This window comes from Leuresthes tenuis, unplaced genomic scaffold, assembly GCF_036924035.1.
Source record: "Leuresthes tenuis unplaced genomic scaffold, fLeuTen1.0.hap1 SCAF_22, whole genome shotgun sequence".
Classification (NCBI taxonomy): Eukaryota; Metazoa; Chordata; class Actinopteri; order Atheriniformes; family Atherinopsidae; genus Leuresthes; species Leuresthes tenuis.
The window spans coordinates 13,804,790-13,826,319 of record NW_027325376.1 but is presented as its reverse complement, the minus strand read 5'-3'; the positions used below and the strand labels follow the sequence as shown (position 1 = coordinate 13,826,319).

Genomic DNA, 21,530 nt, shown 5'->3' with positions numbered 1-21,530 from the left:
AACAGAACTCATCCCAAAGTTGGCTGAAGTCCCGTCTTAGTTGTGGGCTTATCATAAGTGTGATGTAGGGCTCACGAAAGGAGCTGAGCCTTTGTTGGTGCACCCCGAATCTGAGTACAGACCATGTTTGAAAGAGTACCCCTAGGTATCAAATCCATATCCAATCCATATTATCGCATTCCACCAGACCACCCTTTTGAGAGACAGGGACTGAACTTAAAGGAAGATTTGGGCCTGTTCCTTTTATTGACTAGGATGTTGATGGTCCCTTTTGTCATCATGGAATCACGGACCCGTGACTCATCTCAGCCCACTGGAGAAGACCCCCACCTCTGTCCTAGAAGAGAATGGCGGGAGGGCTCTCGCACCTTCCATTGTCTCGCAGCACAAGGGAAATTGCACAATATACGCAATTGAAACAACTTAATTCAACTTAATTCATCAGATTATCCAATGTGCTCTGTACTTAAGATGGAATTCAAACTGTCAACACTGTATAAAAGGACCGATCTTGGCATCAGTGGGTTGTCCAGACTCTTGAAACCCCCGTTGTTGAAAGAGGCTGCACCCTATTCGTCCGAATAGTGAGGCTTGGTCTCTAGTTTGATTTACTATTCTGTAATAAATTCCTTAAATCTTAGAAGACTTATTGTTGTCTTTACTTCCTCACCGTAGAGCAACCGTTCTAACAATTCTAATAAATCACTAATTATGTCCCATGTTTGTAGAATCGGTTACGTTAAAAAGTATTTTAAAATAAATCATCATATTTGTACTAATCACCAAATACGTAGCATTTGACAAATCATCACATCTGTTACATTTTTCACAATTTAGTACAGCATTTGAGTTTAGCTTTGCCATTCTGTTTCACTGAAAACATCTCTTATCTCTTTCATATTTATTAGTAGGAATCCAGGCATTGCATGTTGTTCACAAGTGTCTTGTAATCTGGGGCATAATTTGACACATTTACCGCATGCTTCCTAAGAGCATGTTAATTTATTTTCAGACATTTCAGACATGCTATTAATGACCATCTGCTGGTGTCAGTTTTTACTGTTTCTATGGCATGAAATAAATAAATATGTCTGTGTTCTTCAATTTGTCTGCTAACTTTTTATTTTTTCTTCTTTGTAACTTGTTCGAATCTTCCTCTATTTTCAAGACGGTTATATTGACTGAGTGAATGTGTTTCTGACAGGGAGCCCACCAGATGGTGTAAATCAGGACAAGACTTTCCAGAAGACGGATTCCACCTATGAAAGAAGCTGAAACGCAGTCCTGTTCAGTAACCACCTTTTTGTGTTTGTTACATCCACTTTTCAGTTTTTCTTTGACATTGGATAGCTTTGCCTGATGCTCCGGGCCCTTAAATTAGAGGGCTCACAAGGAGCTTGTCGCTAGTCAGAGGGCAGCTTGCATCTGTGCAACTGGCTCATCTGAAAGCCCTTTTAGTATTGACTCAAATGAACAATTATCTTTCTGTTGGTGGCTGAGCTGCGACATTCACGCCAAACTCCAATGAATGTGCTCTGCACATACCCACAACACCAGCCTCAGCAACTGCTGTGGACGTTCTGAAGTTTCTGAAAATCATCAACGCTATGTCCCATCCCCTGTATAACCCCTTTGCCTCTGGGAAACAAAGTTCCTCCCAGGAGCAATATGGACTTTCTGGTAGACCGACAGCAAGGGACCCTGGACCTAGATCCAGATTCAGCCCTTCTGGAGCTTCTTCTGTGACTACTAATACCTTTGGAGGAGCAGTCCTACCACAGCTAGCTCTGCCAGTGAACACTGAGATTAAACAGAGTGAGGCCAAGTTACAGAGTAATATAGAGCTGAACATTCAGGCTAGAGAGGAGATGAAGTTTCATCCTGTAGGCCAGGCTGCTCACTTTACCAGAACTCAAAGAGAAGAGATTTCTTCCATGAGCAGAGGGCTAACTTCTCATCTCACACCGTCAGCCTCTCAAGGACATGGACACTCTAATGTTGAAAGTGGCAGTAGCTCCTTGGCCTGGTTGCCAACCTACAAAAACACCCCTAAGCATGATTCCTCCACATCTATACCAGATTCACGTGATTGTGACACCAGGGTAACAAGCCAGCTAGTGTCACCTGAATCCATCTTCTCAAAGGACACTCGACAATTAGCTGACAAGATCATGAAGGACTTTGATCTTGAAAACGATGACTTGAATGCACTCCTCTCGTACCCGGATGATGAGACCACTGTTGAGAACCTGCCTTTCATCTTGTACCAAATCCGCACACAGAAGGCCAAGAGAGTTGCAGCTGCAGTTAAGTCGGTACCCCTCTCTGAACCTCAACCCATCACAAGCATGAGTGGAATTAAGTCTGGGATGGCAGGGATGCACCAGGATGACATACCATCAACTGCTCTTCAACCAAATAAAGTGATTGAATATGGAAATATTGGAAAATATTCTGCAGGAGCTGAGGAAGAGATTGGAAAGGCCATTTACAAAAGTGGTGAAAATATGATGGACTCTTTCAGTTGTAGCAGCCACAGTAGAGAGCTACAGCGAGGAAGTACAACGGGGTCTAAAAGCAGTTCCTTGGACTCTACATGTGACCAGACTAGTTCCGTCACCATTTTCAGATCAATGAGAAGTTCCGCAGCTCCTCCAAGCATTGATCCAGCTAAACAACTGCAGACCCAGCCAAAGCAAAACATAGACACAAGATTTTATGAGTTTGAAGTCTCCAAATCCCTTCCTTCAAAAGAGCCACTTCATGAGTCCACATCAACAACTCAACCATCCAGCACTGTAGTCCATGGTAAAAATTCTAGCCATGTGCTCATGAGCAGTTCTGATGACAGTTGCAATCACGGTCATAGTAAAACTCAGGGACAAGAGTCAGTGGTTGGTGAGCAGATGAAAAAGCAACAGCAAGTGCAGCAGGTTCAACAACAGCAAACTCAGCCGCACCAGGTGCATATACCACCAGTATTGCAGATGTGGCACACTTTCTATCCTGCTGCAAAGTCCGTTTGTCCCGTTCCTCCACCTTACTTAAACTCCACTGTCACAGGTGCCACACCCCCCCATCTACATTCAGTGGTTAGCCCCAGTGATCCTCATCAAAGCATTAATCTTTCATCTCAGCCGATCCCGACTCCAGCAGACGTTACTAATATGCAATGCTTTAAACAGTTGTCTCCAGCAAAGGAGGCATCCTCCAAAGGTCTGCCATCGCTGGCCATGATGCATGATTATGCTGCGGTCACACCAAGAGCGTTTTCACATACCTGTTCTTTGTGTAAGAAAGAATGTGCTCAAATGAAGGTGAGTGGAAGAACGCACCCCGTTTTCTGTCTATTTGGGAAATTGGTTGCTGTCTGTTTCACCGTCTTACATTGTTTGTTCTTGATAGATGCTTACCAGTTTAGTTCAGCACAGACACATTTATATTTTCTTAGTGTAAGAATGTATTGATCACAAGGATTAAAGCTCGCAGTTGCATCAACAGATTTCTGTTAATTGGATTCCAGAGAGGCCATGTATGAGATCAGTATAGAAATCACAATTCTAAAGTGGCAGTTTACAGGCTGTTACACCCTGAGCATCCTACGTAGATGTTGGGGCTCTGCATGCACCGTGGCTCATGCCAGGTCACTGAAGAGAGCGTGCAGTTGGAGAAATAAATAGACAAAAAAAAATAGAATAACGTAAAACTTCTGTAAAATCACTATTAAATGAAGAAATCTCCCATTTTGAGTTTAGAAAAGTATGCGATTTAATTTTGAAAGGAAAATACTTTGCTTAGCCCTCAGTAGCCCTGATTTGGGACCAGATCTCAGATTTCAGATGGTGTTGATCATCTCTGGGTGAGGCTGTGTAGAGTAAGCAGGTTTCATAGAGGACAAAAGCTGTTGAGACTGGCATCGTTAGCCCTCAACATGCACTGATAAGTAGCGGAACATCCTTTGTTTAGTCATGACTCCTCCAAAAAGCAACAGTTTTGCATTGAGATGGTATAGCTATGGTATGTACAGGTGGTGAAAACAATGGTGAGGGTGCACAAAGTTCACAAACTCCATTTCCCAAAAAAGTTTTTGTTGCATGATATCAAAACTTACAATTTTATTTCACAGATGGAAGTACAAACGAAATGGGTTTTTTTCCCCATTGTATCAAGAAAATTCAGGCAAATCTAGAATTTTATTTCAGCAACACATTAAATAAATTAAAATAAAAAGTTTGGAAAGCGGCAGAAAAGGACAAGTTTATAGAATATACAGTAACTGTTTTCAATTGTGCCTCTGCGCCAAACAGCAGTTCAGAGTACCCACCCTTTTTGGAGTCTCTGGGGGAGGCACTGGAGAATGCTCCTACCGGAGACTCCCTCGTTCTGCTGGGGGACTTCAATGCTCACGTGGGCAATGACAGTGAGACCTGGAGGGGTGTGATTGGGAGGAACGGCCCCCCCGATCTGAACCAGAGTGGTGTTATGTTGTTGGACTTCTGTGCTGGTCATGGACTGTCCATAACGAACACCATGTTCAGACATAAGGGTGTCCATATGTGCACTTGGCACTAGGACACCCTTGGCCGCAGTTCGATGATCGACTTTGTGGTTGTATCATCGGACTTGCGGCCGTATGTCCTGGACACTCGGGTGAAGAGAGGGGCGGAGCTGTCAACTGATCACCACCTGGTGGTGAGTTGGCTCCGCTGGTGGGGGAGGATGCCGATCAGACCTGGCAGGCCCAAACGTATTGTGAGGGTCTGCTGGGAGCGTTTGTCAGAATCCCCCGTCAGAAGGAGCTTTAACTCCCACCTCCGGCAGAGCTTCAACCATATCCCGGGGGAGGTGGGGGACATTGAGTCCGAATGGGCCATGTTCCGTGACTCCATTGCCGAGGCAGCTGATCGGAGTTGTGGCCGTAAGGTGGTCGGTGCCTGTTGTGGCGGCAACCCTCGAACCTGCTGGTGGACACCAGTGGTGAGGGAAGCCGTCAAGCTGAAGAAGGAGTCCTATCGGGCCTTTTTGGCCAGTGGGACCCTGGAAGCAGCTGATAGGTACCGACAGGCCAGACGGGCTGCGGCTTCGGCGGTTGCTGAGGCAAAAACTCGGGCCTGGGAGGAGTTCGGTGAGACCATGGAGAACGATTTCCGGACGGCCTCGAAGAGATTCTGGTCCACCATCCGGCGTCTCAGGGGGGGGAAGCGGCTCACAGTCAACACTGTTTACAGTGGGGACGGGGCTTTGCTGACCTCAACTAGGGATGTTGTGAGTCGGTGGGGGGAGTACTTCGAGGAACTCCTCAATCCTACCAACACGTGCTCGGAAGAGGCAGAGTCGGAGAGCTCGGAGACGGGGCCTCCCATTTCTGGGGCTGAGGTTGCCGAGGTGGTCAAAAAGCTCCTCGGTGGCAAGGCCCCGGGGGTGGATGAGGTCCGTCCTGAGTTTCTCAAGGCTCTGGATGTTGTAGGGCTGTCTTGGCTGACACGCCTCTGCAGCATCGCGTGGACATCGGGGACAGTGCCTCTGGACTGGCAGATTGGGGTGGTGGTCCCCCTCTTTAAAAAGGGGGACCGGAGGGTGTGTTCCAACTATAGGGGTATCACACTCCTCAGCCTCCCTGGTAAGGTCTATTCGGGGGTATTGGAGAGGAGGATCCGTCGGATAATCGAGCCTCTGATTCAGGAGATGCAGTGTGGCTTTCGTCCTGGCCGTGGAACAGTGGACCAGCTCTATACCCTCGGCAGGATCCTGGAGGGTGCATGGGAGTTCGCCCAACCAGTCTACATGTGTTTTGTGGACTTGGAGAAAGCGTTCGACCGTGTCCCTCGTGGAGTCCTGTGGGGGGTGCTCCGGGAATATGGAGTGCCGGACCCCTTGATAGGGTCCGTTCGGTCTCTGTATGACCGGTGCCAGAGTTTGGTCCGCATTGCCGGCAGTAAGTCGGATACGTTTCCGGTGAGAGTTGGACTCCGTCAGGGCTGCCCTTTGTCACCGATTCTGTTCCTAACTTTTATGGACAGAATTTCTAGGCGCAGCCAGGGCGTTGAGGGTGTCCGATTTGGCGACCTCAGAATCGGGTCTCTGCTTTTTGCAGATGATGTGGTTCTGTTAGCGTCGTCAGGCCGTGACCTTCAACTCTCACTGGAGCGATTCGCAGCCGAGTGTGAAGCGGCTGGGATGAGAATCAGCACCTCCAAATCCGAGACTATGGTTCTCAGCCGGAAAAGGGTGGAATGCTCTCTCCGGGTCGGGAATGAGATCCTTCCCCAAGTGGAGGAGTTCAAGTATCTCGGGGTCTTGTTCACGAGTGAGGGACGAATGGAGCGGGAGATTGACGGGCGGATCGGTGCGGCGTCTGCAGTGTTGCGGGCTCTGCACCGACCCGTCGTTGTGAAGAGGGAGCTGAGCCAGAAGGCGAAGCTCTCTACTTACTGGTCAATCTACGTTCCCATCCTCACCTATGGTCACGAGTTGTGGGTAGTGACCGAAAGAACAAGATCGCGAATACAAGCGGCCGAAATGGGTTTCCTCCGCAGGGTGTCTGGGCTCTCCCTTAGAGATAGGGTGAGAAGCTCAGTCATCCGGGAGGGGCTCGGAGTAGAACCGCTGCTCCTCCGCATTGAGAGGAGTCAGATGAGGTGGCTCGGGCATCTGGTTAGGATGCCCCCTGGGCGCCTCCATGGGGAGGTGTTCCGGGCACGTCCCACTGGGAGGAGACCCCGGGGAAGACCCAGGACACGCTGGAGAGACTATGTCTCTCGGCTGGCCTGGGAACGCCTCGGGGTCCCCCCGGAAGAGCTGGAGGAGGTGGCCGGGGACAGAGACGTCTGGGTTTCTCTGCTCAAGCTGCTGCCCCCGCGACCCGACCCCCGGATAAGCGGCAGATGATGGATGGATGGATGGATGTTTTCAATTGGCAGATTAATTAGTGAGAGGTGAGGGTGTCAGGATTGGGTATCAAAGGAGCCCCCATCAAAGGCTTTTTCTTTTCAAGCAAGGAATGGCTGTGGTTTACCACTTTGTGCTAAACTCTGTCAAAGAGTCACTGATCAGTTCTGAGAAAAAAAAGATTCAGGATTCTCAGTCCCCAAAAGCCAAGGATAGAAGTCACTGTTGGATGTCCTTTGAGCCCTCAGGTGGTATTGCATCAAAAACCTATGATCAATAAAGCCACATGGGCTCAGGGATTCCTTTAAGCTTAATTTTCACTGCATCCAGACTTGTAACCAGAAGCTGTTTACAAGGAGAAAGCCATAATTCAACTCTGCGGACGCATGCTGTGTGGTCAGGAGACCACCAGCTGACGTCTGGCTCTATGAGCCAAAGAAGAGAAAGACCATCCATGCCGTTATGAGAGAACACTGCCAGAATGGAGCACCGTGAAGAGGAAAATCGGGCGACAGCCAGCGACTGCTGGGCAGCTGAAATATTGTATTCAGCAAGAAAAGAGAATTCCTCTGAAAATCTGCAACACATGGCATCCTTAGTTCCTAAATTGTAATTAAAAGGAAGAGCAATGCAACACAATAAGCTTGCATCTATGCTAGCTTTTTCTTTTTTTTTTTTACGTGTTGCTGGCATCAAATTTTTGTGTTTGCATTTTATGAATACAATGGAATTAAAAATAATTTCCATGGTCATTGTGTCTGAAAAGGTTCAAATGATTTGACAAATTCCACATTAAGGTTTTGGTTGGGTTTTAAGAAATATGCAATCTTTTCTGGAAATGGAGTTTGTAAAAAAAAAAAAAAAAAAAAAAGATTTTTTTTTTAATCAGGCTTCGGTGTGAACAGTTCACCATACTGAGCAAAAAGCAAAGACATCACTAGCTAGAGGAAGTCTAAATCAGAAATGGAAACGCTGGTACCTATTTACACGCTTAAACTTCTGTGTAATAGACTTCCAGTGGCTGACGTCTGTGCTCTCGTCCATTGAGTTTAAAGACGTGTGGTGACTTTCACCCACATAGAATTCTAACAAATGTCTGTGGTGTATCGGGGATGGTCGCCTTCAAACAGTCTGTGTGTAGATGAGGCAGGAAGAACTCTGCTGGCACAGACTTGGTCGAACACAGAAACCTTTATTGTCAGCCAGGTCCGTATCACAATTACAGAATCATGCATCAAGTCTGGAGAGATGTGACAAGCCTGGATTCCCTGAAATCTCTGCCTTACTGTGGGTGCAGCTCTTTGTTAAGTAGAATCTGCCGGTTCTTAGTGGCCTTGAAGATGTTGCAAGTTCCCATCACCAAGCACAAAGCCTGGATATGGTGTGTGCGTATTTATTGAGCCTCTTCTTGGACAAACTAACTGGGGAGTATGTTATTCTCAAAATGTCCCAGACTCCTCTACACAGCTCACTTCCCAAAACAACTTTGCACAGGTAGTAAATATCAGACACCTCACGTCAGTTGAGTGAATTCCAATTGGACCGTTCACACTAAGGTTGCTTTGCAAAAAAAATCCGACCAGCATCCGATTTTTGACTACATATTGAATTGAAAAATGTCAAAAACAATGGATACGGCATCAAAGCGTGAAATCCTGAATGATACAGAGTATCTGATCTTCTCTAAAAGACAAGGGGGGGGGGGTGTAGCCATAATGTACCACCTGCACCCACCCATCAGGTGCTGTGGTTGGAGGGTGGTGCTGTGGTTTGGTTTACAGCATTCTTCAAAACAACATCTGTAACCTGTGAGGCAAATCAAAGTAAAAGCTCATGACTTGGCATTGAAAAGAAAAAAAACAAAACAGACAAACAAACAAAACACACCTCTGTCTGAATTCCAGATGCTTTAATCCCTGTGATCTTTGCCAGCTTTATAATGATAGTGTTATCATTTGAAATGAAATGATCTTCAAGACAGAAAATAAAACAAAGGAGTGGTGAGAAACATCTAAATTTGATGTAAGATGGATTTTCTCATTCTTATTTGTTTTTTTTTTTTGGTAGCTGTTGCACATTGTTTAGCTTTTCCCTTGTATTTTGGTGCAACATATTGATGCACACAAAAATCTTTGCACTTGAACCCACATTGAGCAAGAATGCCATGACTGGTCCCAGTCCACAGCACCTGGAACATATTGTTTTTTTCTTCAGGAGAACGTGCCTTTTCCTGAAGGAGGAAGAGTTACGATGTTCTGCAGGGTGCAGCAAGTGGACTGGAGTCAAACACCCCATTGGCCGGTCGGGGGGGTTTGATATGTAAAAACCAGAAGGTCCGACAACATGTTGTCATTGTAGTGCATATGCAGACCAAAGGCTGGCAGAGTTGGGAGCTGCGGTCTAATGTAACATTAAAGAAAAAAGTAAAAACATCACATTCATGGGAGACAAAGTCTGGGGGCTGTAGAGTGATTATGTGCAGTTCTCCACTTAGCAAACTGTAAAGAAAGGAGAACCAAAGTCAGCCCACTCGGTTGTTTCTGTGGCTTCTCTTCCTTCAGCCTTAATAAACATGTTATTACATAGGTTTGTCTACCAAGAGACCCTCTTTGAAGACTTGCACATTTGCCTAAATTGTTCATTCGGTGCCTTCATAACAATTCTATTACAAATTTCAACATCAGAATTTCAGTGATATTAAGCGGTGACCTTAAGTCACTCGCTGTAGGTTCTCGCTGCATGTGGGTGAATATCTTCCTCCTAAATACAAGGGAAACTAGGACCCATGTTGGACATTCTGGTATTTTTCTGTAATGGTGATCATTTCATCCTTTTAGTTTCTTCGGTATGTCAGTGTTTTTTTTTTTTTTACCTCCAATGCATTAAAGATTGTGTCCTTGGAAGAATTGTCATTTGCTGTTTTAGATATTTGCAACTGTTAGCACAGCAGCAGTTTTTGCATGGTCTTTGTGTCTAAGACGCCTGGCTCCTCCGAAAAGGAAAGGCAGAGACTCCACATCTTCATTTCAACACTTCTGTCATTTCCAGGCTGTGTTTTTTTTTGTTGTTGTTGCTTGAATCTCGAAGAGGAAGACCGAAGATCACAGAATCCAGAGCCCAAGAAAACCTTTTCTGGTTTTATCTGATCGTTATCAACAGTGTGACTGCGATAGTTGTTACATGTCATGATTAAGCTGAACCGTTGAAGCTGAGGACAGCTGAGGTGACGGTGGGGCCTCTCTAAATATTTGTTTGTTGTTCTGACTGTTAGGCTTGGATCTCCCACCAGAAAACCAGCCTGCATCTTGAGAACTGCAAACGCCTTCGGCAAGAGTCAGTCTTTCCCTCTCGTTTCTTTTTTTCTTCCATTTTTGTTGCTCTTAAATGTCTACAATGGTAATTTTAAGTTTAAAGATGATGTATTCTTTTATTTTGGGAGAGTTTCCGTGGAATTGGTAAATAAGGAAGGTCCAGATCAAATTAATTGATAGAGGAGACATTTATACTGACCTTAATAAATACTTCCTAACCGTTTCTCTGGGGTTGTTTGATCCCGGTGTACTTAATTGTTTCCTGAATAAACCTCCTGAATATGCCAACTTGTTTGTGTGTTTAATTGATGTATTTGAATTTTCCCCAGATACCCAGAGTGGGATGGGAAAGTACCACCTTTGCAAAGGTACATTTGTTGGTTGTCAAACCATCAAAGGCCAAAATCATTCGCATGTTAATTGTCTTTGCAAGTTTTCCCGTTGCTTTCTCTCAACTGGGATTTTTCCCGTTCTCTGTTCTTTTGTAAGAGCTCCGAGTGGAAATGCCAAGACGTCGCCCTCAACTCCTGCGCAGACGTCCCAGCAACGTCTCCAGGACACGAGGCACGACAGCCATTCCTCTTCACGTTCCCACAGCCCTCGCCACCACCACAGTTCTGAAGGTCCAAGGGAGAAGCATAGCTACAGACCGCGATCGCCGCAGAGCCCCAGACATACTCGCAGGTTTGTGGAAGGAAACGTGAGAAACAACGTATACAAATAAGGAGATTCCACCCACCAATGAAATGATAAATCCCAGAGAAATATGCAATTACTGGCGTTTCATTTTTACTGAGTCGAAAATCAACGCTCCCTTCAGGTCCCGGTCTCGTTCTTGGTCGCCACGATATGACCGCCCTACTAACTTCCGCCAGCGATCGCGTTCAAGAGGCTGTGAGAGACGATCCTCGCCAAGAAAGAGCGATAGGAAAAGGTCATCGCCAAGGACAAGCCATGACAGATCACCATCGCCACGAAGGAGCCGCGAGAGGCTGTCATCGCCAAGGAGAAGTGACAAGAAACGATTGTCACCAACAGGGAGACGCAAGCGGTCATCGTCGCCAAGGAGGAGTGATGAGAAACGGCTGACAGCAAGAAAGAGCAGTGAGCCACCATCGTCACCCACGAGGAGTGACAATAAGGAGTCATTATCAAGAAGAGGACATAAAAGACCGTTGTCCCAGGAAAAGTCGGTCTCTCAGCAAAATAAGTCGTGCAGTGTAGAGATACTGACTAAGAAAGTCCTGGAAACATCAGGTTTGACCATTTTCAAGCATTCCATAGCTTCCGTGGTTTAAATATATTGAAGCTGCAGCTAATTCAAGCAACATTTCAAGTGTTCTTATGTGTTTACAGTGAGTCTGTCCAGTGAAACGAACAGCATCAGAACGCAAAATAACTTTTACTGACTTTTCAAGCAGTGGAACTGTGACCTTGTTCTGCGTCTGTGTCCCCCCAGCCGTCCAGTCTCTGTCAGAGCAGCCAAACATCGAGGAGATGGTTAAAACCATGGTTCCTTTCGTGTTGGCTGAGCTAGCCAAGATGACATCATCCTCCCCATCATTATTGTCACCCTCGCTGTCCAAAGACACACGGGGCTCCTGTGTGCCAAGTGGTGCAGGAGGGAGTAGCTCATCCACTGATACCTCTTCATCCTCCCCCTCTAGAGCAGTAAAGGTGGAGCTGACTCCCGAATCATGTGACGTGAAGCCCAGTCTTTATAAGAGCGAGACAAGTTCTCCACCAAAGCCTAAGGTTGGTTTAGCTGTTTGCTTTGCAACATGCAGGTTAATATCAGCAGAACATTGTCTTTCTTCCTCCTGCTCTAATATGCTGGCATTATGTTGGGGTCAGTAATATGAAATGCAACAGGAAAGTAGCTACAGTAGTTCCAAGTGGTACGTTTGACTCCTGACCAAGTCCAGATTTCCTCAAAGTTTTTCTGTGCGTTTTTTCAGCTTCGTAAAACTTCGGCTCCGACCATCCTGAAGCTCCGGGGAAGTCTTGACGCACTCTGTCGCAGCGATGTGGTTTCTGCTATGGAGCTCTTTGGAAAAACCAAGTCGGTTGTGTTTTTAAAGTCCAAACGAGAGGTGCGTCTGATGGAGAGTGAGGCGTTTGAGAAGATTCACAAATGTATCTGCATGGATGCTAAAAGGGAATCGATTATTTAAAACTCTCAGACTAGAGTCATTGGATAGATTGCTAATAATTTTCTTAATCGGTCACTGTCAAAATGTCACAAAGGGAATAATGGCCATCAGAATGTTCTCAGCCTAAAGTAAAACTGTTATTCACTAGTTATTTACAGCTTAACTTTACGTTGAGTGGAATTACATCTGTGTAAAAGACTACCACAGGGCACAATGAGACAATCCGGAATTGTGAATATGTGCTAACGGTTATGGTTTTAATCCTACGGGCTCAACATGTTAGGCTTCATGTTTGTTGTGTGTCTGCATATTTAGGCAGCTGTGTGTTTTGAGAGGGGAGAAGATGCGGAGAAACTGAAGTGTGTAAAGACCCTCAACGTGAAAGGAGTACCGCTCACTGTTGTCACAGATGAGGTATTACACTTTAATGAAATGCACATCTCAGCGTTTGCCTGCCGCCTCGTGGTCACACTGTCGATAATCGCTTTAATCCACACACAGGGTGACCTGTGGAGATCTCTTACAGCGGAGAAGGAGAAGCCTCCTCAGCAGTAAGTCGTGCTTCACCTGGACTCCTCTTTTCACAGTGTTTGGCAGAATCTTTTTCTTTTTTTTTTTCGCCTTTAATCGGAATCGTAAGATTCAATATCACCTTTGAGTTTTGATTACTTTTGAAGGTCTTATCTTGGAATTTAAGGTAGTTTTTTTCGGCTCAAATAGAGAAGATCCTAGATTGTATTTCTAGAACAGCGAAGACCACAAATGAGGAGAGGTCAGTGAATTATGTGTCCGTTTTCCGACTTGCTTATCCCAGCAACGACACGACGACACAAGCCAGAGCGTAAATGTGAAAGCTGGCTGTCGAAAGAAGCAGAGGCACAACAGATCCCCTCCACGTGAGCGGGATCAGCTGCATTATCACAAAGATATCTAGTGAGGTACAGTTGAGCCATGGAAACCCTGCCAGCAGCTTTAGATAGTCTTGATGTTGGACTTCCTGGTGATCTTGGTTTTAATCCAGAGAGCAGAGGTAAACAGTTCGTAGAAACCACAAACCATCATCTCTGCAATTTCACTTTTGTTAGCAGTTATCTCCAGTTATCTCCTCTATGTTGTGTCCAGTCCACTTGTGCATGTTAAATCTAATTCATATTGACGTACAGGGTAACTTTTTCATTTTTTGTCACAGAAAAACTGCCCTGTCTGGTGTCGCCACAGCTCAAACCAACGAGTCGGGTTCTACTGGAGGTCTTGTCCTCCTACCGTTTAATACGCTTTTATCCATACAAAACAACGCCACAACGGGCAAACTTCCATCAACAGAAAACGTTTCCAAAGCAAAGAATGTTTCAAAGAAAACAATAGTCAAGACTGAAAAAACAGGCAGTGTTCCTGCAAAAGAAGACGTGAAACCAGTTTTAATAAAAAAGGAAGCTTCAAAGCTCACAGGACTCAAAGAGTTCAAAGCTCCAGAAAAGGAACCAACACCCAGACAATCTGAAATCAGTGCTAAAGAGTCTGGGATGGCTCCCAAAGAGACCTCTGAGGTTGAAAAAACATCAGAGATGACTGTTGCTGAACCAGTAGAAGGTGAGGAAATGGCCTCTATGGCAAAAATATCAGCTTTAAAAGCAGAAGCTGCCTCAACTGCACAGACACCTACAGCTGGAGTGGGCCATGCAGTGGCAGCGGGAGCTGTGACGAATGGAGAGTTGGAGGAAACCAGACAAAGTTCTCCTGCCACGGAAGGGGGAAAACTGTCAACGGTCCGACAAAGCAAATCCTGTGAGAATTCCCCACCAAGCGGTCACGAAATGGAAGAAATTGCAGCAAAGGCCATAGATACCCCATCGATGTCTCCTATGTCAGAAAGTCAGCCAGGTGCCTCTGAGCCTTTCAAGGCCCACACATTAAAAACAGAGGTTCAAGAATGTGCTGGGGAGCCTGAAGGAGCAGCCGAGGTTGTACGCACAGGGAATTCAACAGCTTCTGAAATGAAGCAACAGGCAGAATCTACCAAAGTTAACCTTACGGCACAAGATGTGACAGATGCTAAACCAGCAGAGCTGGAGAAAAGCGTGGCGGCGCCCATGGAGGCTGAAAGTTCTGCTGAGGGCAAAGGACACCAACAGAAAGATGCTAAAGGTTCACCAGCTAAACGCAGGGAGAGTGGTCCTCCAACCAGTACAGCCGAGACCACACCAGATAAACCTCCAGCTCATCCACGGCAGGGACAACAGGCGACCGCTCCACAGGTCCTGTTGACTGAGTCACAAGGGATGAAGGCCAAGCCAGGAGCTTTCCAACTGCAGGTGGAGGGGAGACCAGCTGGAGCTGCAAGACATAAAAAAGGTATGAGGGAGACTGCTCAGTGGCTGGAAAATACCTTAAATTCTTATTATTTCCTCTAACTTTAAGTAAGTAAGCATCGCCGCTGCACGCGCAGCTTAACATATTTACAAAAGTTTAGGTCATTTATAAAGTCCTAAAAAATGAATTTGCTGTGGAATCTTTACAGTCGTTTATGTGCAAGAGAGAACGACTGCACCATTAGTCGATAAAACATTCCGCCCTAGAAAAAGGTTTTCTTCCGGTTCCCTGTTAGAAAAATTCCCTCACAGACAACGGCATGAAGCCTCAGGCCTCAGTATGAGGCCTCAGTATTTGTGAGGTAACCCAACGAGAGGTTGCCTCACTTGCTCTGTTATTTGGTGACACACACACACACACACACACACATACATACAATCTACTTCTTGCTTTCATGTACCCAGGTCTGGTATGTCTCCTGAGTTTGGAGTCATCTCCTTATCTGGGGAGCTATAAAGATAACGATCAGTGGGGAGACAACATTCCTTCTTAAAACACAGCTCTCTTTGTCTCCAAACTTCTCCTTTAGAAGTTTTGATGTGTGTATATATATATATATATATATATATATATATATATATATATATATAATGGCCTCTCTGGCTGTGACATTTACATAATGATGATAAGCAGACTTTTCAGACATTCACCTTCTGCGCTGCCTCCTCTTTTGCTGTCTGCTGGGTGAGTGTTACACAGCGAGGAGAGACTGTAAATAACTCAAAGGAACGTTCCTGCATCTTCTTTTGTTCTTTTCCAAATGGTTCGGTAGCTGAACGATCCCACTTCTCCTGCTCCTAAGTGTTTTTGGTGAAAGCTACAAAGCTCCCCCTAAAAAAACACCAATGCCTTCAAAATGCCATGTAGACAGTAGAAAATGAGGGATCTTTGAAAGTGGTGCTGTCCGTCTCATTTTTCCTCTGAAGGTCCCAGGACTGCCCAGAGGAGTCCAGCATCGAACCCCGTCGGCAGCGTTTCAGCGGCTTCCGCTGCGTCTGCTCAAAGGAAAAATACACCTGTGGCAGAGAGCAGCAAACAGCTGGCTCCTGCTGGCGTCCTCTCCTCTCCGACTCTCGGGGAGTCCATACAGCGGTACTTGGGTCAACAGAGATTCCGTAAGAAATCTGTCTGTAAATCAGAAATATTTGCACGGGATCATTTTCCTGTCGGACTCCCTTTCACCTTTTGTCTTTACTCACAGACTGCATCTTGCCAGAAACCATCCTGTCATCCCGGGTAAGTTTACGGCACTTTAAAGGTCTCCAGCTTTCTCAGAAAGACATGAATCAAAGTGTTGATTTTAGGTTCAGAAAGCAAAGTCTGGGTAATTAAAGACTGAAAGTCTTTTTATCATCTTATTGAGATGATACTATAAATAGAGGTAAAATGCCCTTAGAATTTGGTTGTGGAAATAAAAATGTCCATTTCTATTTATTTATTTTTTTTAAACTTTGAATGGTTACATTGATTTCAGCCTTAGAGGATATAGCCTTTATTCTGAACCCACTAAAACCATTCCTCTTTTCTTTTCCCAAGCTTTTCAACCTTGACTCGACGCTGCTGTTGATAACCAATCTGCCGATGTACGACAGCTGCTGCTACACGGAAGCTGACCTTGTAAATCTGCTCTGCAAATTCGGCTTTGATTATGCGGACGACAACATCTTCATCATACCCCAGAATTGCATGGTTGGAAATCCCTATCGGGTTGTTTCTTTGACTGCATGTTTTGAGAAGTACTTTCTGTCATTTTGAATTGAACTTGATAGATCGAGTTGTCATGGTTACATACTTTATGCGACATATACATCCTTTTTGAGGGCCTGTCTGTTGATAAACTGATGATAGTACTAAGTGTGTTTTATTTCCTTTCCAGGCATTTGCTCTCATGCCCAACGTGAGGACGGTGCAAGAAATTGTCAGAGCGTCGGTATGCAGGCAGATCATCCTCAAACAGCGTAAACTCTATTTGCAACTCGTGAAAAGCAACATTTTGATGACGCCGGTAAAGCATCTACAAAAACACTACGCTTAGTTTTAGAAAAATGACACACAAAAACAAAAAAAGGGTGACGGGTTACCAGCATCTCCACCTAACAAGGCCTCTGACATAAAGAGGGAAAAGACGAGGGTCGACTTTAATCTGGCCCCTTGTGTAAGAAAGGCAAAGAGCTGCCAAACTTAAACGAATACATTTGTTTTGATCCTAAAAGTTCAGAATCTGTCTTTATAAACATTAGTGAGGCTCTTAGCTCTTGATCTCTGTTGTCTTTGTAACCCGAGTTGACCTTTTGAAGGAAATATAAATAGGAAAAATAACCCTAAACCCTCTGTGTTTAAAGTAGTGATAACGAAGAGATGCTGATCCTGACGTGTTATTGTGATGAATTTCTTTTCAGCTCGGGTTTTATAAATATCTGATGAAGCTGACGCCATTTGTAAGTAACACACACACACACACACACACACACACACACATTACAATAAGAACTATAAATGCCCTAAAACATGAGGAGACGGCTTTATTCCTGTTCGTTTTCATATCTGACGCACGTGTTTCTGGTTGGTTTGAATGCTCACCTGCTGCTGTCTAAGCAGAAGATAAAAGTTGACGGAACAAGTACGATCTACATCCAGGACATCTCACCAGACGAGGCCGGAAATCTCCGAGAAACTTTAAGAAAAATCGGCTCCGTTAAAAACTACCTGCCTCTGCTCAACAAGGTACAAACACACACATCATGGAGTACCTGTGTTATACATGCATTCAGAATGGATTTCTTCACTGTTTTGTCCGTCTGCGTGTTCCAGGTTTTTATTGAATTTGAGAGCGTCTATGACGCCGATCGGCTCGGAGTTTGGTACAGTCTCCTGAAGTGCGGCTGTGTCCACAAAGTGGACAGGATGAAAATACCGCGGGACACCAAGAAGTCAAAGCGTAAGCAGAAGGAAAAAATGTCCACGTTCAATCCGGAATATTTAACGGAATATGGAAAATTTCAAGCGCTGCGAGTTGTTTTCTTCTGAGCTGCACCCTGCGGTTCAGCATGTGATAAGAGTGTCTAACATGATAACAGAAAGAGCTAGTTCTGTAATCTGACTGCACCCCGGGGGCAGAGAAACTAATGATCTTGTAACTGATATTGTGTGGCCTTTTTGCTACCAAGCAGATGTCTCACTGAAAGTTTCCATTTCTGTTTTTGTATAAATATTGAGTGCAGACTCTGTGGGGCAGAGCAGCTCAGTACTCCGTATTGTGTTGTTCTCTTTTGCAAGATTAGATAAACTCTTCTTACTTCCTTAGAAACGACTTAGACTCTCATTCTTAAATGTTTTCCGCCACAGTGTCAAATTAAGACTATCAAGACTGGCCCACTACATATTCATTCATGACTTCAGAGTAATAATCTCAGTCAGACCTCAATGCAACAGTCAAAGAGTCAGAATCGTACAGTAGTACCTATAGGCTGCTTCGGATAGCTTCTATCCCACCCATCATGTGAACCACCTGTCTTTGAGGGGGTGTTGATCCATAGTTAATCTGCACCGAAGGCATTAGGTTGCAGTCCGTGGTCTGCCAGAGACTCAAACAACGTCGCCATCAGAATTCAAAGCGTAACCGATGGTGTTTTGGTTTGTGCAGCACCAAAACTGCCAGAGAACGCTATGCCAGACAGGGAGGACATCATTCCCGGGGCAGAAATACCGACGACAAAATGTGGCATTCCCCAGGGCAGCACTCCACCTTTCTGGGTCACCATGACAACTATTCCCTATCTGTTCCCGACTGCGTCTCCTTGGTTTAACATTCCAGGTAAGACAAAGTAACAAGGAATTTTTAATTCACCCGTCAAACCCGTCCTATACACTGTTGGTGACTGCGTTCATTTTCAACTCCCTAGATTTTCTGACAATCCATAAAATGGATTACATTAAGGTAAGATTTTCATTCTATTTCACATTGCTTTTGTCCTGGAAAGCAGTTCTTGTAAAACCATTATTAACATTTCTCAAGATTCCCAGATGATGTACAGTTTCCACGGCTTTCTGTTCCTCTATCGCCTCGCTCCAAAAACCAAGTCTTTGTCTCTGAACCTTCCGTCTTGTAGCAAGTTCACCATCCAGGCTCCAAGTTCTCCACCATCATGTTGACGGGTTTGCCGGAAGGCAACTACACGCACGAGGACGTCGCCAAGCTGGTGTGGCGCTATTTTCCCAAGCAGACTCTTAACTCTCTGTACTACAACTTGCTGGTTCTCCCACTGCAGAGGAGGGTAAGGAGTCGCTGCTACAGACTGTCGCGTCTGATGCTTGTCTTGCTAGACTCCAGATGTGAAAGGAATGTGCCCTGAAAATGCTTATCGCACCTCTGGAGAAGGATTGTCCTGCAGAGATTGATGTACAGGACTCCAGATGTTGTATAACCCAACCTTTTGTCTCTCCTTACCCCCAGGCCTTCGTGTATTTCTGCGACCGGGATGCATGCAGCAGTTTTGTCCAAGACCACATCAAGAATCCAGTTTCTGTCGGAGGTTTGAAGCTCAGCATCCACTTTGTCTTAGAGGACATGCATCCTGGATCCAGTGAGGTATGGAAACTGGGGAAAGCATTTTAAAGATGCGCTTTGGGCAATTACGCTGCTCTGTGCTATGATGCGCTACACTTGTTGCCTGACTGAAGTGCCCGTGGAGAAAAATCTTGGGCAGTCAGCACTCCTTGGCCCCATTTTGCCTTCAGCACAGTTTTTAGCCTTTTCAACATGTTGGACAACCAACGGGAACCATGTATGGACCCTAGTCCGGAGTATGCCTCTGAAGTTCTGCTCCTGATTTGATCAAATACAGCACAGATGTCCAACTCCAGATAAGAAAACCACCCCTCGATTTACTCCTGTGACACTTTCCCCAGCTGATATGTGGTCTTCTTCAGAAAGAAATCAGACTTTTGCTTTGTATTTGATGCCGTAAATCTATTCTTTTATCGAAGTTAAACCCGGTCTCGTCTTCTTTTTGCAGGAGGTCATATACAGAACTCTGATGAAATGGAGCAACGCTGTAAGTCATTCATCTTATCTTAAACTGCCGTGTGGTAAAAGCAGCTCCGTCTGGGTTCCCCTCTCCTGAGCGCCAGCTGCTGGTTGTTTTTCAGCACGTTCCGGAGCTCGAACGTCTGGAGGAGCGGCTGCTGTGTGTGGAGATCTCCGAGACAAACGTGGACCTCATCAAGTGGGTTGTGAAGGAGGTGGCGTCCGTTGCTTCTTTCGTCAACTTCCTGCCTCTGGCCAACAGGGTACGACAACGCAAACACCTGCATCACTCACACCTGTGTGGGTGAGCAGAGTACAGCCAGATCGAAAATGCATGGCACTAAATTTCGAAATGGCCTTCGGAGGTATTAAAAGGTCAAAAGTTTAATTTACAAAATACATTTTCCTTACATTTGTATTCGGCAGCAACTCTAAGCAAACATATTTAATACTTTGGCTCTGGGCCTATCTAAGGAAACCGGGGATGCTGCACTGACTTTAGCAGATAGTGCTTCAGGAAACTTGACCTGACGCCCAATCACTCGCTGTGAATTCTCTGAATATTTAATCCTCCATTCTGATACATTACAGACTTCATACAAGGTCGCTGGTTGAGGAACGTATGTCCGGTGTCCATTCAGTTCAGTCCTGCATTTAATTTATGAAAAAAATAGCAGTTTTAATTCCCTCCTCCGCTGTTTTCAATCTCTGCCCGTTACTGTCTTTTTCACTTCAGATTTGCATTGAGATGGTCGGATCCTGCAGTGTAACAAAGGTGGTGGAGGAAATTCTCTCGAGGAAGGATTTAACTCTTCACAAAACATGGTACGTTCATCGTGAACTAATGAAGAGACATGTTAACGAATAAATAGTTTCCCAATAACTCTTTTACCCCTAGACCCTTAGACCTCCAGCTTTAAAGGCTAAAGATGTGGACTTCTGTAAGGTCTCTTTTTAGGCGACTTCCCATGGTGACCGGGCAGTGATGGGAGCTTGCATTGCCAGATCAGTCCTGATGATACACCAAAAGAAATGTGTTGGAGAATCTACCAAAGAGGAGTTTGTGTTACACAAGTTGAAATTATTAAATGAGGGATCGATTAAGGAAAGATGAGGCTGATCCTCCCTCTGGGGGTTCTGAGAGCAGGTCTACCATAGGTCTGCCACTGTGTATGGACCTGTAGAAAGGAAATTGGACTACTTGTGTAGGTTCTTGCTGTGTAATCTCTCAGGATTACCGTGTCCTGGACGACCGAGAGTCTACACCGACATAATTAATTGCTCAATCGCTGCCTGACTGCTTCTTAGTCTTGGATCTTAGTCTCTGGTGGTCTTTTACAAGTCTGAGACATGATATATAGGGAAGAAATAAGCACGGGAATAATAGATACTAGCATAGATAATAGCAAATATGAGAAGACTTCTCACTCCCGCTCCTGTTTTTCTCTTACACAGGAGCAAAGTTGGGCGCGTCGAGACGTGAGTATTTCACTTTGTTCTCGCTCCTTGTTTGGCTAAAGGACTTAAAATAATGCTGCTAATCGTTACTACGACTTACGCTGTTATGTAAGTCTTTATTTTAAGGCAGAGCTGGTTAAAAAAGTACTGGTTTTCAGGGAGATTGATGTACATGAGTGGTTGCTTCCTGTCTGAAGCTCATCTGAGCATGAAACCACATCAATTATCAAAGCCAGCTGGTGCAAAGATTTGTGTTCCACGCTGTAAAGTTTGTTTTATTTGTTGTTATTTTAGCCTGTTTGACAGTGACGCCAACGAGTATCA

The 21,530-nt window shown here is 45.2% G+C and overlaps 1 protein-coding gene across 3 annotated transcripts in view; it reads left to right on the top strand.

The window, feature by feature from the left end:
* The window catches only part of LOC140282079 (uncharacterized), a 49,736-nt gene that overhangs the window by 6,961 nt on the left and 21,245 nt on the right, over positions 1 to 21,530 (top strand). For 2 of the 3 annotated variants that reach the window (XM_072376631.1, XM_072376630.1), the window contains exons 1-25: positions 1,058 to 3,317; positions 10,160 to 10,221; positions 10,529 to 10,567; positions 10,689 to 10,883; positions 11,020 to 11,456; positions 11,659 to 11,954; positions 12,158 to 12,292; positions 12,668 to 12,766; positions 12,854 to 12,903; positions 13,542 to 14,704; positions 15,649 to 15,837; positions 15,924 to 15,958; positions 16,259 to 16,411; positions 16,599 to 16,727; positions 17,122 to 17,160; positions 17,321 to 17,446; positions 17,534 to 17,660; positions 18,366 to 18,536; positions 18,625 to 18,659; positions 18,832 to 18,996; positions 19,176 to 19,310; positions 19,738 to 19,776; positions 19,871 to 20,011; positions 20,485 to 20,573; positions 21,204 to 21,227. In XM_072376631.1, the coding sequence (XP_072232732.1) occupies positions 1,608 to 3,317; positions 10,160 to 10,221; positions 10,529 to 10,567; positions 10,689 to 10,883; positions 11,020 to 11,456; positions 11,659 to 11,954; positions 12,158 to 12,292; positions 12,668 to 12,766; positions 12,854 to 12,903; positions 13,542 to 14,704; positions 15,649 to 15,837; positions 15,924 to 15,958; positions 16,259 to 16,411; positions 16,599 to 16,727; positions 17,122 to 17,160; positions 17,321 to 17,446; positions 17,534 to 17,660; positions 18,366 to 18,536; positions 18,625 to 18,659; positions 18,832 to 18,996; positions 19,176 to 19,310; positions 19,738 to 19,776; positions 19,871 to 20,011; positions 20,485 to 20,573; positions 21,204 to 21,227 (5,783 nt within the window). In that variant the 5' untranslated portion in view covers positions 1,058 to 1,607. Of the gene's footprint in view, positions 1 to 1,057; positions 3,318 to 10,159; positions 10,222 to 10,528; positions 10,568 to 10,688; positions 10,884 to 11,019; positions 11,457 to 11,658; positions 11,955 to 12,157; positions 12,293 to 12,667; positions 12,767 to 12,853; positions 12,904 to 13,541; positions 14,705 to 15,648; positions 15,838 to 15,923; positions 15,959 to 16,258; positions 16,412 to 16,598; positions 16,728 to 17,121; positions 17,161 to 17,320; positions 17,447 to 17,533; positions 17,661 to 18,365; positions 18,537 to 18,624; positions 18,660 to 18,831; positions 18,997 to 19,175; positions 19,311 to 19,737; positions 19,777 to 19,870; positions 20,012 to 20,484; positions 20,574 to 21,203; positions 21,228 to 21,530 lie in introns of those variants that run through there. The other variant, XM_072376629.1, reaches the window with a different exon arrangement.